Source organism: Pristiophorus japonicus, chromosome 8, assembly GCF_044704955.1.
Source record: "Pristiophorus japonicus isolate sPriJap1 chromosome 8, sPriJap1.hap1, whole genome shotgun sequence".
Taxonomy (NCBI): Eukaryota; Metazoa; Chordata; class Chondrichthyes; family Pristiophoridae; genus Pristiophorus; species Pristiophorus japonicus.
The window spans coordinates 117,446,629-117,462,692 of record NC_091984.1 but is presented as its reverse complement, the minus strand read 5'-3'; the positions used below and the strand labels follow the sequence as shown (position 1 = coordinate 117,462,692).

General features: G+C 46.8%; 1 protein-coding gene across 4 annotated transcripts in view; it reads right to left on the bottom strand.

Annotated features, from left to right (window-relative positions):
* Window positions 1–16,064, bottom strand: part of LOC139268154 (eIF-2-alpha kinase GCN2-like) — a 126,567-nt gene that overhangs the window by 39,062 nt on the left and 71,441 nt on the right. For all 4 annotated transcript variants that reach the window (XM_070886194.1, XM_070886193.1, XM_070886196.1 and 1 more), the window contains exons 14-18: window positions 11,202–11,323; window positions 9,422–9,471; window positions 8,080–8,233; window positions 5,143–5,241; window positions 3,490–3,642 (exon numbers count right to left, since the gene is read on the bottom strand). In XM_070886194.1, the coding sequence (XP_070742295.1) occupies window positions 3,490–3,642; window positions 5,143–5,241; window positions 8,080–8,233; window positions 9,422–9,471; window positions 11,202–11,323 (578 nt within the window). The remainder of the gene's footprint in view (window positions 1–3,489; window positions 3,643–5,142; window positions 5,242–8,079; window positions 8,234–9,421; window positions 9,472–11,201; window positions 11,324–16,064) is intronic.

Here is a 16,064-nt window from a genome sequence, read left to right as displayed (position 1 = left end):
TAAAGTTCCTTCAGATGTAAAGCGACATGACTGTATGTTTTAATATAGTTCTAATGTAAGATAATGAGAATGTGAAACAGCATCACGCTTGCTGTCTTACTGTGTGAATTTACTTTTAGAGCAGTTATGCGGGGAGATTAAGTTGGTTCGAAACTCCTCCGTGTATTTGCATTTGGCATAATTATTGCGACTCATGCTATTTTCATGGCAATTTAAGTTTCACTGATTTCCTTTTTAAATTAGGAAATGCCGTTTAGCTACCTATTAAAATTAACTGCAGACAAAAGCTTTGATTCATCAAAACTTCAGCAACTCATCAAGAGTACAATTATGCAAACAAATTACAGTGCATCTCCAGCACCTCAGTGTTCAGTTGTATAGTTTACATGACAAGCAGCATTGTGGAGCTTCAGCGCGTGTTCACAATGCTCTCCCAGTTGTACATTGCAAGTAGAATAGTGTAGCGTCAGTAAAGAACTCTTACTCACTTTAGTCGTGCTCCTCACCAGTGCACAGGATTAAGAACATAAGAAATAGGAGCAGGAGTAGGCCATGAGGCCCCTCGAGCCTGCTCCACCATTTAATAAGATCATGGTTGATCTGATCCTGGTCTCAACTCCACTTCCCTGTCCGCTCCCCATAACCCTTCACTCCCACATCGCTCAAAAATCTGTCTATCTCCACCTTAAATATATTCAATGACCCAGACTCCACAGCTCCCTGGGGCAGAGAATTCCACAGATTCACCACCCTCTGAGAGAAGAAACGACTGTATTATATCAAGATTGACAAATGCGACAATGCAGAAAATCAAACCTCATATCGAATATTGTGCAGTAATTTTTGCAATTATTAAAAGAAAAACAAATCCATTTAAACCTTCGCTGAAACCTCAAAAGAGAGCAGTTGGAAAAATCTGGCTCTGTGCTGAACTGCTATGCTCCAGTGAGGTGTCCCGTGCCACACTGGTACAAGGAGGTTTGCCAGCGCCTCCGCTGTGCCTGCCAACTCGATTCCTTTCACTGGTTTCCCAGCTCACGGCTTCCGGCACAGAAACAATCCCCTCAGTAAGGACAGGCTTTACTGTGGAGAATTTCAAATCCCCTTTCAGCTCTTCAAGTTGTTCTCTTTGCTCAAATGTGCTGGCTTTGCTTGTGTTTGCTCAATAACCTTTCCTTTTGAGCAGCAGCTTGAACGTCCCGTTCAGGTCCCTGTTCCAGGGCCGCAACTGCTCAGTCATGGCAAGCTGATGAATGGAGCATTTCAACTTGATGAGGTTTATAGACATCATCTATCACTGCTAATGCCGACAAGCACAATTAACGTATGAATCAAAGAAAGACTAGCATTTATATAGCGCTTTCCACAACCTCAGGAAGTCCCAAAGCACTTTACAACCAATCAAGTACTTTTGGAGTGTAGTCACTTTTGTGAAGTGGCAAACGCGGCAGCCAATTTGCGCACAGCAAGCTCCCACAAACAGCGATGTGATAATGACCAGATAATTTGTTTTAGTGATGTTATCTGCAGCCACTTTTTCGAAAGTGCCATGTGATCTTTTACATCCACCTGAGAGGGCAGACTCTGTTTAACGTTTCATCCAAAAGATGGTACCTCCAACAGTGCAGCACTCCCTCAGTACTGCACTGGAGTGTCAGCCTAGATTTTTGTGCTCAATCTCTGGAGGGGAACTTGAACCCACAACTTTCTGACTCAGATGGTTATTTATGATTATCCCATCACCTCCTGTTTCAAGAAGACAATTGGATGTTAGTGGCGGGTTTCCCTGTGGTGTAAATGTCTTCCAGCCATGCGAACTTGTCCAGTAAATGCCTGTTTATTGCCCAGTCCAATAGTGTTACAATCCCATGGAGATTTCCTGCTGTTAGGCTGGGTGACTTTCAGCTGGAAAAGAGATCAGCTGTGTGACAGATCATGAGGAAGAGGGTCTGTGCTCCTGAGAACCCAAGCTTCCCCACAGCAGGAAAGCAGAAGCACTGGAAACATCCCAGCTCCTACACTAAGAAATGCTTCTCTAAGATTAAGTAGTTAGTCTGGGCTGTACCTGATGCTCTCAGTGAAACTGATGGTGAAACTGGAACCAGAAGCCAAGAAGCTCTGCACAGAAAAAGTGTAAATTAAGAGACAAATGGAAGTGAGAAAGTGGGAGATAGATGTTGAATCTGAAATTTATCCAAACAAATTGCATAGATCCCACTCGCCGGTTTAATGACACATTCAACAGCTTACTGTTAGTTATTCTGCTTATGTCAACAGGTTTAAAAGAAGTAGTTCCTTTAAGTTAGTCCATCTTCCCCCAGTGTTGCTCACTGTCAAAGGAGCAGACGTCAGGAAGTGAACGGGTGTGGGCATCGAATGTGTGACAGGAGCCAAGCAGCAGGATAAGACTTTGGGATTTTGTGGAAGTGTGGGGAGAGAAAGGGGATCAGGAGTGAGCTGCAGGCAAGGGTGCAGATCCATCACAGAGCGGAAGGTCGGTGATCGAGTGAGAGGGGTGGTGGCTCGCCCAGGGAAGGAACACCAGGTGGCGCTGGAGGCAACCTGACTTGACAGATATTAAGCAGATAAGTCATAACGCAGCTCATGTTTTAAACTGGACCCTGGGCTGTAAGTAGAAAACTCTCATGAGGACTGAAAAGGAGCTAAAAGTTTTTTTGTGTATTTTACGATTAATATAGTGTTTGGACCGAGGTGGTAATGAGGACTGAAGCCCAGTGGTCCTGGCAGAAGCCAAATTGAGCATCGGTGAGCAGGTTATTGATGAGTAAGTGCCACTTGCTAGCACTGCCAACAACACCTTCCATCACTTTGCTGATGATTGAGAGTGGACTGATGGGGCGGTAATTGGCCGGATTGGATTTGTCCTGCTTTTTGTGGACAGGACATACCTGGGCAGTTTTCCACATTGTCAGGTAGATGCCAGTGTTGTAGCTGTACTAGAATAGCTTGGCTAGAGGCGCGGCTAGTTCTGGAGCACAAGTCTTCAGTACGACAGCCGGGATGTTGTTGGGGTCCACAGCCTTTGCTGTATCCAGTGCGCTCAGCCGCTTCTTGATATCATGTGGAATGAATCGAATTGGCTGAAGACTGGCTTCTGTGATGGTGGGGGCCTCAGGAGGAGGCCGATATGGATCATCCACTCGGCACTTCTGGCTGAAGATGGTTATAACATCTAACAAAATATAACATTTCTGGTAGGTTTGCATGAAGCAGAAAAGCTGCACAACTAAAGTTCTACAGCTGAGTAAGCTGCAAATGAGAAAACAGACTGTATGTTTTTTCCATTCTCCGGATGTGGGTGTCGCTGGCAATGCCGGCATTTGCTGCCCATCCCTAGTCACCCTGAAGATATCCTTTGTAGCGGTTTGATACAATTGAGTGGTCTGCTGGGCCACTTAAGAATCTACCACATTGGTGAGTATAAGATGCTTTATACATGTACCCTAATGTAAGGCTTTTTCTTCTTACCTTTACAGTGAAAGCAGAATCCACAAATAGCTTTTGTAGAATTGTCAGTGATTCCCAACACTGTGTGATACATTCATCAAAGTGTGGATTCAGCTGCAAGAATTCTTCCAGTTGCTGGGACACAGCATCGAATGACAATCCGACACAACAAGGCTAATGAAATGGAACAACCACAATTAGAAAAGGTGTGTGTATATATACATGCTGACGCCTATTTTATGTCTCGCCTAATAGTAACAAATGTTAATGGGCAACACAAACAGAAAACGCTGGAAAACAGCAGGATGCAGCAGCAGCTGTGAAAAGGCAGGTCAACGTGCCGGGTATATGACTCTGACCATTTCCGGTGAAGGGTTAAATCTGACACCAAGCTTATGGTCTACAGAGCTGTAGTGATACCCACCCTCCTGTATGGCTCAGAGATGTGGACCATATACAGTAGACACCTGAAATCGTGGAGAAATACCACCAACGATGTCTCCGCAAGATCCTGCAAATCCCCTGCGAGGTCAGAAGCACCAACGTCAGTGTTCTCGATCAGGCCAACATCCCCAGCATTGAAGCATTGACCACACTCGACCAGCTCCGTTGGGTGGGCCACACTGTTCGCATGCCCGACACAAGACTCCCAAAGCAAGCGCTCTACTCGGAACTCCTACACGGCAAGCAAGCCCCAGGTGGGCAGAGGAAATGTTTCAAGGACACCCTCAAAGCCTCCTTGATAAAGTGCAACATCCCCACCGACACCTGGGAGTCCCTGGCCAAATACTGCTCTAAGCGGAGGAAGAACATCTGGGAGGGTGCTGAGTTTCATCGTTGAGAGCATGCAGAAACCAAGCGCAGACAGCGGAAGGAGCGTGCGGCAAACCAGACTCCCACCCACCCTTTTCTCCAACCACTGTCTGTCCCACCTGTGACAGACTGTAATTACCGTATTGGACTGTACAGTCACCTAATAACTCACTTTGAGAGTTGGAGCAAGTCTTCCTCGATTTTGAGGGACCGCCTATGATGATGATGGTTGGAAGAAATCTCAATGTCAGACCACCCTTGCCCATCTCCGAGAAGCTGCTTTCAGACTGCACGAGTTCGAGGCAGGCCATAGGGATTCTCAAAGAATAGCCACTCAATTAGCACTGTCCTCATCATTTAAAAAATATATATATTTGTTATATTGAGAATGAGATGTCTCTCAACTCTGGACAAACATACTGCAGAATTTACATACTCATCCTGCAGAGGATGGGCTTGATACAGAAATTGGCCTTGACATGGCACCAGGTCCTGAGAGGCCTGCATGTATTGTACAGGGGAAATCTCACTCCCTTGTTCTATAATACAGAGAAACTATTTCCTCTGGTAGTAGAATCCAGGACCTCCAGAACAAGGAGGCATAATCTTAAAATTAAGCCATTCAGAAGCAAAATCAGGAAGTGCTTTTTCACACAATGGGTAGTGGAAATCTGGAACTTGCTCCCCAAAAGACAGTGGATATTGGGGGTTAATTGAGATTCTCAAGGCTGAGATTGATAGATTTTTATGAGTTAAGTCTATTAAGGGATCCGGAACAACGGCGGATAAATGCAGCTGAGGCACAGATCGGCCATAGCGGAACAGGCTCCACTGTTCTTACGTTCTTATATAAAAAAATACCTTTGGACAGTGATCCTGTGAGCCACATGCTGAACTTCCATTCCTGAAGAGAGTTTCTTCCAACAGTGTGTGACTAATAATCAGCTGCCTGTATTGTTTCTGTTCAGATAACAAATATTTTAAAAGAGATTACAATCCGTTATGAAAAAGACCAAAGTGTAATCTTACATTTAAAATGTTTCTGATAAAATATTACTGAAGACAACTAAAGTACCTTGCTGGCTGCTATCTTTCATCATATGCGGTTATACTTGTATTACTGTTTTCTCTTATTACAATGTATTAAAATTGGTAAAGAAGTCAAATGCAAATCCTTTTGCACTATTTAACCTAAACTGTAATGTAACGCTCAATTAATTGGATAGGTCTTTCAAAAAACCGACACAGGCACAATGGACCGAATGGCCTCCTTCTGTGCTATGATTCGATGTGTATGGAGATGTGTTTTTTTTTACCATTTTGAAATGTAGCCCAAGGGATATGAAAGGTTATGGAGTTCACTTTTTCCTGTTGGTGGCTTAATGTTTAATGGCTTAACTTCGTAATGCTCCGTGTAGTAGATTAAAGTGGGCTGGTACATAACTTCTGACTTTCTAGAGCCCCGATTTTCCACAATCACGATTTCTGGCGCCCACGTACGATCACGTACGTTCCCCCCTCCGTTAGCGAAAAAAAACCCGGCACTTTCCACGAAGCAGAAGTTATTTTTAGCGTTGCGCTACCCAAAGCCAATTCTGGGGGCGGAGCTTGTAGTGTGCGGCGAAAAATCACTGCGCATGCGCTGGAAAAAAACAAATCACTCGCTGTGCATGCCAGGTGATCCCTTAGGGGCAAAGTTGAAAATTGCTCCCATCAGTCTTGTAATTGTAAATTTAAGCTCTGCCTTCCAGAATTGAAGTGTTCATTAGATGACTCTGTAAATATGCTTCCTCCCTAATTTATACATGCAAACTACCTCTCTTATTGCAATAATTCATCATGGTTTATGTCCCATTGGAAGACGGAGTAAATTTGGAATTGGATCGACGAGTTTTCATTAAAGATCAAATGAAATTTGTTTGCAGCATTCTGATTGCAGCACAGAGCCATACAATCATGAATATTTCTGTTCAGGGCAACAAGAAACAGAAAAACCTTCTACATCAATGAAGTCAAAAAATTAGAGCCCATCTGAAAAGTTAAAGTAATGCATTTTTGAGCAAGGCTGCTTTAAATTCTTCTGTGACAATGGCAGAGGCTCTTCTGCAAGTTTATTTTTCAATGTGCCTGGAGTTTGTTGTTCAGTCTGGCGCAGAGGACCTTCGGCAGTGGGCCAGCGCCGATTTCCTCCACTTAAGGTAGGCTTTTTTACAACGGGGTCTAAGGTCTCTCTGCGCCACCTTGAAAATAATCGTTGCTGGGGAAACTGGCCTAAATGGCCAGAAAAGGCGCAGAATCCCTTTTCAACGCAGACCAGCGCCAAAATATCTGCCGCCAAAATATCTGCTGCTGACAGTCGGTGCTGGCGCCAAAACTTGGGGGAAATTTCAACTGACCCTTTACACCAAAACAATTGCCGGGCGCCCAATGATGCCGAAAATTGTCCCCTACGTCACTGAGCAGTAGGCTATCAGAGCAGTTTCGTCCAGATCAAAGCTCTACTTCCTTGACAATCATTTTCCTCCGACGTCTTGGGACAATTGTTACACTCCAGGGAAATGTTGGGAGTCAGCATTAGTGACATCGCATTCCAGCAGCCATAAGCAGACATTGAATGCGGGGGAGAATCAACCACAAACTTCTGGAATTCTCTCTGTAGGCAAAGTAAATACATTCCATGTCACAGCAAATTGAACAGGGCCGGGAAAATTCTGCATCATGGAAGCACTTTTCCACCTTCAGGGGTTGAAGTCACGCTGTGCGAACTGGTAACGCACATGCTCGTGTAACCTCCCTTTGTCCTGTGTTTTCGCAAGCCGTGAAACTGGTTGCATGAAATGCCACCATCTGCAATTTTACAATAAACATATTGATGTGTTCGTTCTTGATATTGTGCAGAGCAATTCCAATCTCCTGGCTCCACGGTTCGTTGAAATGTGTAGCAGCTTCACATGGTCATTCATACCCTTTATATTTGCAAAAATGTTATCAGCAGGAAACTATTACAGCAGTAATATTAACATAATGTCGCTGATGACCTTTCTGTATTGCTTTCACAGAGGCATCCAGTTTAACCATGGTAGACTTAACCTCGTGGCAGTACCAAACCGCCTGGCCTTAAGTGTGAGCTGCCAATGTAAGGTGATATTCAGCACTGTTTTGCTACAGATCGTATAAAGACAGGTTGGACTTCTCTGGTCCGGGATTCTCTGATCCAGAAACATCCATGGTTCGGCTTCGGCCTCGGTTTCCCGTGCTTCCTGGCTCTCGGTGATCAGCGCACAACTGCTACTTTGTGTGGGTGGCATCCCGGTTTCCCGTGCTTACTGACTCTCCGTGTTCGTTGCTGCGGAGAGAGAGCGAGGCCAGAGTTTCGCAGCCTGAGCCGGAGCTGGAGCGTGACGGAGGTTTTCGGGGCTCGGTGAGACCTCCCGTGGTTCAGAAAATTCTCTGTTCCGGCAGCGGTCAGTTCCCAAGGGTGCCGGACCAGAGAGGTCCAACCTGTATTACGATGTGGATTTGTCTTTTTTTAACAGCACTGAGTAAGTTTATATTGTGACATTTCTTTCAAAGGTATCAGAAGTAGCAAGCAGAAAATAGCATGCCGAACAGTGGAGCGATGACCCACTGTGAAATGACAGTGCACACACAGACAGGATGGATGCTTTCTTAATCCAAATAAATTAACCGAAATGCCTGAAAGTAGCATAGACAGTGAAATAATATTGAACGGACAGTGAATTAATATGTAATCCCAAACGAGTCTAATTAAAATTAAAATCCAAGTCACATCCTTACCGCAGCTAAACGATATTTGCTCACAACCTCGGACACAATTTCAATTAACTCTGCAACAGCGAAGATGGAGTCCTGCTCAAGATCGATGATATCAAATGCACAGTGTATTTGATAAGGAAGCCCATTCGGAAGAAACCTTTTCTTCATGCAGTATCTTCAGAACCAAATGATAAGAATTGACTTAGGATGTGGCACAGTTCAGACCTAGCTTTCCTCATCCATGAGTTTTCAATACAATCTGCATTTTCATGCACTATGTTCTACCATCCTAGTTGTGATTCACCACAAAGTTTTTTTTAACCAACATAAAACAAAGTAATAAATCAGGACCAGATTGCTCCTTGATCTAGGAATTATAGCCGGGATTTTAAACCTCTCTCGCCTGCAAGAATGGTGCGTAGGACAGGTTAAAATCTGAAAACTTCACTTGCCAGCTCCAGCCCACCGTGTTCTCAGCCGCCGTCGGTTTTATGACGGTGAATCAGTCCATTGACGAGTCTCCCGCTAAAACCCACTTGACATTCAAAATAATATTAACCTGAAGTGGGGGGGTGGGGGGAGGAGTCCTGCACTGTCTGCAGCCCGGCAGCTGAACCACGGCGGGAAATGGGACTGGCCAGAAGAAGTCAAGGTCAGTCTGTTAGAAATTCTTGTGGGCCTGGAGGGACAGGAGTGCTCCCTGCCGGCCCCGTGAGGAGCTCTTGGGCCTTCCCAGCCACGGCCTCCCCTCGATCTCCAGACCGGGGCTCTCCCTCTTCGCCCTGACGTCCCCTCCGCTCACTGAGCTCCGGGAGCCATTCCCACTTTTACGTCAATGAGGCCCTGCGTTAAGATGGTTCGGGCCTCCACGTCCCCAGAATCTCCGGGTGCGCCGTCCGCTTTGAGGCTCTCGCGCACCAATCCCCACCCACTCCACCCACCCCCCTTGAAAATCGGGGCCTACATCACTGGAGTCATTGGTATGTCATTGCTGAGAATGCTCACTTGGCCCACTAAAGACAGGAAATGTCGCGATTGCTCAAGGCAAGTTAGCTGGCACAGAACATTCACTCAGACTGATCATTTAGCCTCCACAAGACCATTTGCTCATTGCTGAGATGGGATTAGAGCATCGGGACAATAATTGTTGGAGCTGAAAAATCGATGGGCTTTTAAATGTCTTCAGTATCACAGCAACCAATGTACTGAATAGAGAACATTTTGCAATCGAATAAAGTAAACACTTCTTCCTGCAGAACAATTTGTTTCTGTCTGTCATTTTGTTCTGAAGGATTAACATGGCACAGAGCAGCCCACATGCCTCTATTTCTGTAAAAAAAATCGTCATGCAGCCTCCATTTACCTTCTAATTTCACTTATTTTGTTTTTATGAACAAAACGCACAAAGGGCACCTGTAAACAGAGGGAGACATTAACAGCAAAACAGAATGGTAACCAAACAGGGTTTTATATTTTATCTTCAATGAACAGGTCAAGTGCAGAATGTCCTGGCCAATATTTATCCCTCCAATAACACCATTAAAAAAACAGCTTATCTGGTCATTATCACATTGCTCTTAGTGGGACTTTGCTGTGCGCAAATTGGCTGCCGTGTTTCCTACATTACAACAGTAACTACACTTCAAAAGTACTTCATGGACTGTAATGCGCTTTGGGACATCCTGAGGTCGTGAAAGGCACCATTTAAGTGCAACTTCTTCTTTCTTTCAATGCAGTGTACATGTTGTATCTCTCCAGTCCGGGACTCTTTAATCTGGAAACATCCCTGGTCCGGCATCAGTCCCGGCGTGGGTGGCGTCCATTGCTGTGGTTTGACAGGTGCTCCTCGCTGCCGAGGCCTCTCTTTGCCTGATTGGCGGCAGGCGCGCATGCTCTGAAGGCTGCAGCTGCAGCGCTGGGCTGAGCCGACATTTTCAAGTTTTGCAATGTGAGTGTGCAAGGTGCTGGGCCGGGCTGTGTGGTGGGCTGCCCCTTTAAGCGGTGTTGCAGTGCGCGGGCTGGGTTGGGCTGGGCTGGGGTGCTGCTGCAGTGCGTGTGTGTGTGCAGCAATTGGCTGGAGCGACTGTCAATCAGTGAGTGTGTGTGGCGATTGGCAGGAGTGACAGTCAGTCAGTGAGTTTGTGTGGCGATTGGCAGGAGCGACTGTCAGTCAGTGAGTTTGTGTGGCGATTGGCAGGAGCGACTGTCAGTGCTGTGGACCACGCCCACAGACTGCGTGCGAGAGCCACAGACACAGAGCGCGCACATGTTGCACTATGGCACTGCCTGCAGCTCGCTCTCACTCTCTCTGTCTCTCTCGGGGGAGACTGTGTCTGTGCATTGTGCAAAGCGCTCTGACCTGCCCGGGGGTGGGCTGGGGGGCGTCGGTGAGGAAGGCAGGCTCTGATTCTCCATCTCAGGATCCATAGCACACTCCACGCTGCAAGAGCCACTGTGTGTGTGGGGGTGAGGGCGTGGTCTTGGCGGGGGTGGGGCTGTTTTGTGTGTGGGGGGGGGGAGGAGGGCGTGGTCTCAGGGAGCTGTTGTGTGTGTATATGTGGGGGGCTGTGGTCGCGGGGGGCTGTTGTCTGTGTGTTTGTGTGTGTGGGGGGGGGCACGGTTTTGGGGGGTTGTGTGTGTGTGTCTCGGTGTGATGAGGCTGTTGCTTCCACCAGTCAGGCTCTGTTCGAGGCTCAAAACGGACTGGCGCCGGGAGTAGGATTGTGGGTAAGGATCAGCGTGGGTAAGGGTTGACTTTATCCTCCACATTATCTCCAATCTCTAGTTTTCTTTGTGTTTATTTGTGTTTTTTTGAGGTGTTGGTGTTCATTGAGGTAAGTGGGCCGGGCAAGGAAAGGGAAGGGAAGGCCAGGCGGCTGACTGAGGTGCCAAAGCTGGGCCTGAGGATTAAAAAAAACGGAGTGACTCTCGACGACTAAATGCTGCGCAGTAGGTTTCTGCACAGCGCATGCGCAGAATGCGATCAGGTTGTTGTCAGCAGCGTTGTCACCAATTGACCTCCCGTGGTTCGGAAAATTCTCTGGTCCGGCACCAGTCAAGTCCCAAGGGTGCCGGACCAGAGAGGTCCAACCTGTATTACAATACTGTGTGGATAGTGCGCCATATCATGCAGATAGATATACCTTGTGATCCAGAGTCATTTCATAAATATACCCATCACTGCTGAGCATTGTTGTGATGTCACAGCGACAGGACGTCCCCACACTGAATGGAATAATCTCGGGAATATCCACAGGAACAGCACCTGGAGCAAAGGAAAATATAACTCTCACACTCACTTCCACCTCCAGTACCGTTGCTCATTACAGCACAGCTGAGAAAGGAAATCGGTCGCAAGCATAATTCCTAACTGTAAAACTGCAGCCTGGTGCCCCATGGCGACAGATCTAACAGCCACAAGCTTCACACATTGCAACAATGACTACACTACAAAAGTACTTCATTGCATTGAGATGTCCAGTGGTCGCGAAAGGAGCTATAGAAATGCAAGTCTTTCTTTCTTTCGTAGAAGAGGGTGAAAAGACAGACTTTATGCAGATGGTGGAAGGATTGCCAAGGGAAGCATCATGGGACTGATTGTATCAACTAATTGAAGAAAGAGTTGGGTAAGTACCAGGAGAATAGAATTGGGACCAGTCAGATGGAATTCAATGGCCTTTTCCAATCCTTCATATTCGTATGTTCCTAAGTGTGGGGCAGGTCTGAGCTAATTTTTTTCTGCCCATCAAATTCACAGGCTTGTACGTAAGTGCGCTGTTGGGCTTAAGTCCCCGTGGCAACACATTTACTTCGACTAAATTCATACCACAATGTGCCTTACTTGACTGGTTCCCACCCCATCCCCGCCTCGCCCCCACCCCCCACCGCGCCTACCCCCCATTGGATCTGAACAGCAAGCATCAGTAAAATAAAACACAGACCGCAATGACAATAACATAATAGCTAAAACCTTAGAAAATATTAATAGGGCTAAATAAGTTAACAATGTCGCAGCAGGTAGCTAAGGAATTGGGACAGCTCGTTTACATGAATGGACAAAGGACAACACACAAGCAGTCTCTTGGCTGTCCGTTTTATCCCAAGGGAGATGACACACGTTGCTTCCTGCACATGTATGCAGCACGTGTCATCTCTCTGGGAGCGTTACTGTTCAGTTTTTAAGTGAAAGGCAGGCAGCACTGCATGTGACACTCCTAATTCCTGCAGGATGCAACAGCGTTGTTAATCTTTTCACTTACCTAACTCAATGTTGTTTAAAACTATGTTATTTTAAACTGTGCAAGACATTTATCAAGCAGTCCAGCTCCACGAAGTAGAACCATCCCTATAATTATCTGCATAAATCACTGTGATTATCAGCCCACTGAAGCACACAGGGTACATTTACTCAGACATCACGACTTGAAACAAGTGAATTTGCAGCAGCCGTACAGAGGCTGTGAGAAAGACCAGATTGTAAATGGGTTGGTGGGGGGGGGGGGGCGTGAGGGGGGGGCGGCGAGTGAGAGGAACGAAGCAAATGGCGGCACCGGGCAGTTATGAAGTAACTGCGGTCCTGATTGATTTTAGCTCGAGGTTCACATTTGAATAATCGATGTCAGTGTCCCGCGATGTCAAGGCTGGCGGGAGGTCGGATCCGGCTGCTGCCAGGGACCTGGGGTAACGGGCTTCAGGACAAGTGCTGGAGGGAGGTGGGGGATTCCCAAACAGATGTCGATGCGGGGAGGGAGAGGCAGGGCCAGGTCAAGAGAGGCCCCAGGTTTTCTCCCTGCTCCTCCGAAGATTCAAACATTTTACTTATCTCTGGCCGCTCTGCTGCGTGTCGCCGGGTTTCTCTGGTGGGGAGGGACGAGTGGGGGAGGAAGGGTTTGATGCCAGGCGAGCCTCCCAGAGTCTTGGCAAAAATCACGCCACGGCACCGATGTCATAATCAGGCCGTGACTTTTCCATTTAAATGAGGCCCTTGCCCACCTGCAGCACGAGTCTCGGCCAATTTCGAAGTCAGTGAAGGCAAGATGTTGCCGGGTAGAAATGGTGCGACCTCAGGCCGCTTAGAGGAGGCAGCCTGATTTTAACCCCTTCTGTGCACCATTCTCACCAGGCCGGGGTGGAGGAGGTTAAAATCGACACCATTGAAATTTTTGCTGTTTCGGTAGGACTTTACGAACATACAAAATCAAGGACATAAACCAGCTGAGCATCAAGCCTGTCCCATACTGTAATGGTGCAACTTATACACACCATAACCCCCATGCCCCCATGCTCCCCTCCCCCTCACTCCTCCCCGCACCCCCCCCCCCCCCTCCTCCCATACACACACAGCAAATAGTCATGCAATCCCCTGTGAGAGGCACAAACACAGGTTTTTTTTAAACTCTAAATTTGGGGAAACAAAATTCTGTGAAATTGCTCTCAGAGCCCAAAGGCAACCAAACAAGTTTCAGAGGACCAGAGTGAGTAGGAGACCCTTCCCAATATCCCAACAACCTTCACACAGTGATGTGTGAGGTCGGCCATAGTCAGGAACTCGTCCAGCTGCCTTTCAAATGAGCAATGAACCCGTGCTCGGAGTATCAGCCAACAACTTGTTCCACAGGTGAAACAAAATACCTCCAGATATCTAATCTAGTTCTAGGCTTACACAATATATTTATGCCACAGGTCTTCCCTGTCCTATCTATCTCAAATAGCCTATCCACCTGAACCAAATTTAAACAGATTAATCAAATCTTCTCAAAGTCTATACTTTTCTAAAGTAACCCCCACCCCCTACCCAAGTCTCTAAACCTATTGTGGTAACTAAGGACCTGTGTACTAGGTATCAATCTAGTCGCCTTCCTCTAAGCTTTTTCCAGGGCTTCTATTATAGCCCAGCATGTGAAGGAATCAAAATTGGACACAGTATTCTCAATGAGCTCTAACCAAGTTCTTATAAAATAGTATTATGGTTTTGTATTTAATCATCCTGGTAATACATCCTCACTGTATGTTTCTTAATTTTTAATTTACAACCAGCACTTTCTGTGAGCTGAGCAGCCACGTTGAATAGCAAGCTCCAACAAACTCAATTGTCACAGTTGACTGAACATTTAATTTACTCATTGATTCTGCACAGATGAAAGGCTCACCTCAAACCTTACACAATAAAGGTGCAATATCTTCAAGAATAAGTGTTTGCAAATACGCAACGGCCCTGAACTTACAGTCGGAGGCTTCCCTTGGAAGTGCCTCCGATCCGCAAATAAAATGCCAAAAAACCTGGTGGTCCGGGAGGTACGGAGATTCATGGTCCTGGACCTCTCCGGGAACCGGGGGTAGAGGCCCACGTATCTCAGAGGCGCTTGGGATTAACAAATGACAGAAGGAATCCCCATTCATGTTTATGGGGATTCTGCATGTACAACTAGATATCAAATACATTTTTAAAACCAGCACATATTTAAAATGAATCAAAATGGCATTTAATTAAATATTTAAAACAAAAATGTAATTTTTTGAAAAATAAATTTACATGTTTTAAAGAGCCTAAAAATAAACTTACCTTATTTCACGTTTTTAAATCTATGAATTATTGCTGACATTTTATTTTTCTGATTTTTAAAACTCTTAAGCTGCTAAAGGCCTGTTTTTACCAGGCATAAGAATTTCAGGGCATTTGCAGGACCGAAGTTGGGCAAATAGCCCAAATCTCCACCCGCGCATGCCCTTTTCCCGGGGATGCGTTGGACGATTCCTGACAGATCGCAAGTTCTGGGTTTTAGCACATGCACAGCACATGCCTAAACCCGGAACTTGCGCGACCCCTACGTGTGCGTGAGCACCTCTTACACGCCCATAGGGAGCGCAAATTACGGCCCATCGATATAACGTAAATTGCGCCAAATCATATTATTGAATCATTTTCACCTAAAGTCATTGGGCCCAAGTTTCCACCCTCTGGAAAAACAGCGCATCTCGATAACGTGCACCGACTTTCTGGAAGAAAAAGGGCGCCACAAACTTACCTTGTGATTCTCCAGTCTCCTCAGGACATCTTTGTGCTCGCGTAGCGCAGCACAAGGGGTCGGGGGCAGAGCCAGGTCCTGAAAACAGTGCCGGGACCTCTGCACATGCACGCTAGAGTGTGCGCGCATGTGCAGTAGCTCCAGGCCCCTGAGGCTGCGTGGGAGGGTCCAGTCCCTAGCCCTGGCCGAATAGGTTCACCGGGCGAAGATCCGAAGATCAGACTGGACTGCCCTCCCGTTCAGCTCCCTCCCCCCCCCCCCCTCCATGTCATCGGCGGGGCCCGCCCGCCCGGCATCATGCTGGGGGTGGGCCCCGCCCGAAGTGTCGGCGGCAGCCCGACCCAGCCCATTCAGCCTCTACCCCTTCCTCTCTCCCCTACTCCCTCCCTCCCCCTCCCCCCTCTCCCCTCCTCTCCCTCCCTCCTTCTCCCTCTCCTCTCCCCTCCTCTCCACCCTTCTCCCCCTCCCCTCCCCCCTTCTCCTCTCCCTCCCACCCCTCTCCCCTCTCCCCCCCAACTCCCCCCTCACCCCTCGCTGTCAGAAACACAGAGACACTGACAGAGACAGAGAGAGAGACATTGACAGAGACAGAGAGGCAGATACTGGGGGGGGCCCCATCCCAGCACGCTGTTAGAGGGCTCCCGATGCTGCAGTAGGTGAGTAGAAATCATTTTTTATTTATTGATTGATTTTTTAATTATTTTTTAAATTAATTTTTTTTTATTGATTTATTGGTTGATTCATTGATTTATTTATCATGTATTATTGATGATGGCTCTTTATTTGTAAAAGTGAAGTGTTTAATGTTTGTAAACTTCCCCCTCCCCGCCTCATCTCTCGTTCCCTACGCCTGATTTGTAACTGTAGGCAAGGTTTTTCTGAGTGTACAAAAATCTACACTTACTCCATTCTAAGTTAGTTTGGAGTAAGTTTTTGCTGCCTAAACTTTCAAAACGGGCGTAAGTGGCTGGACATGCCACC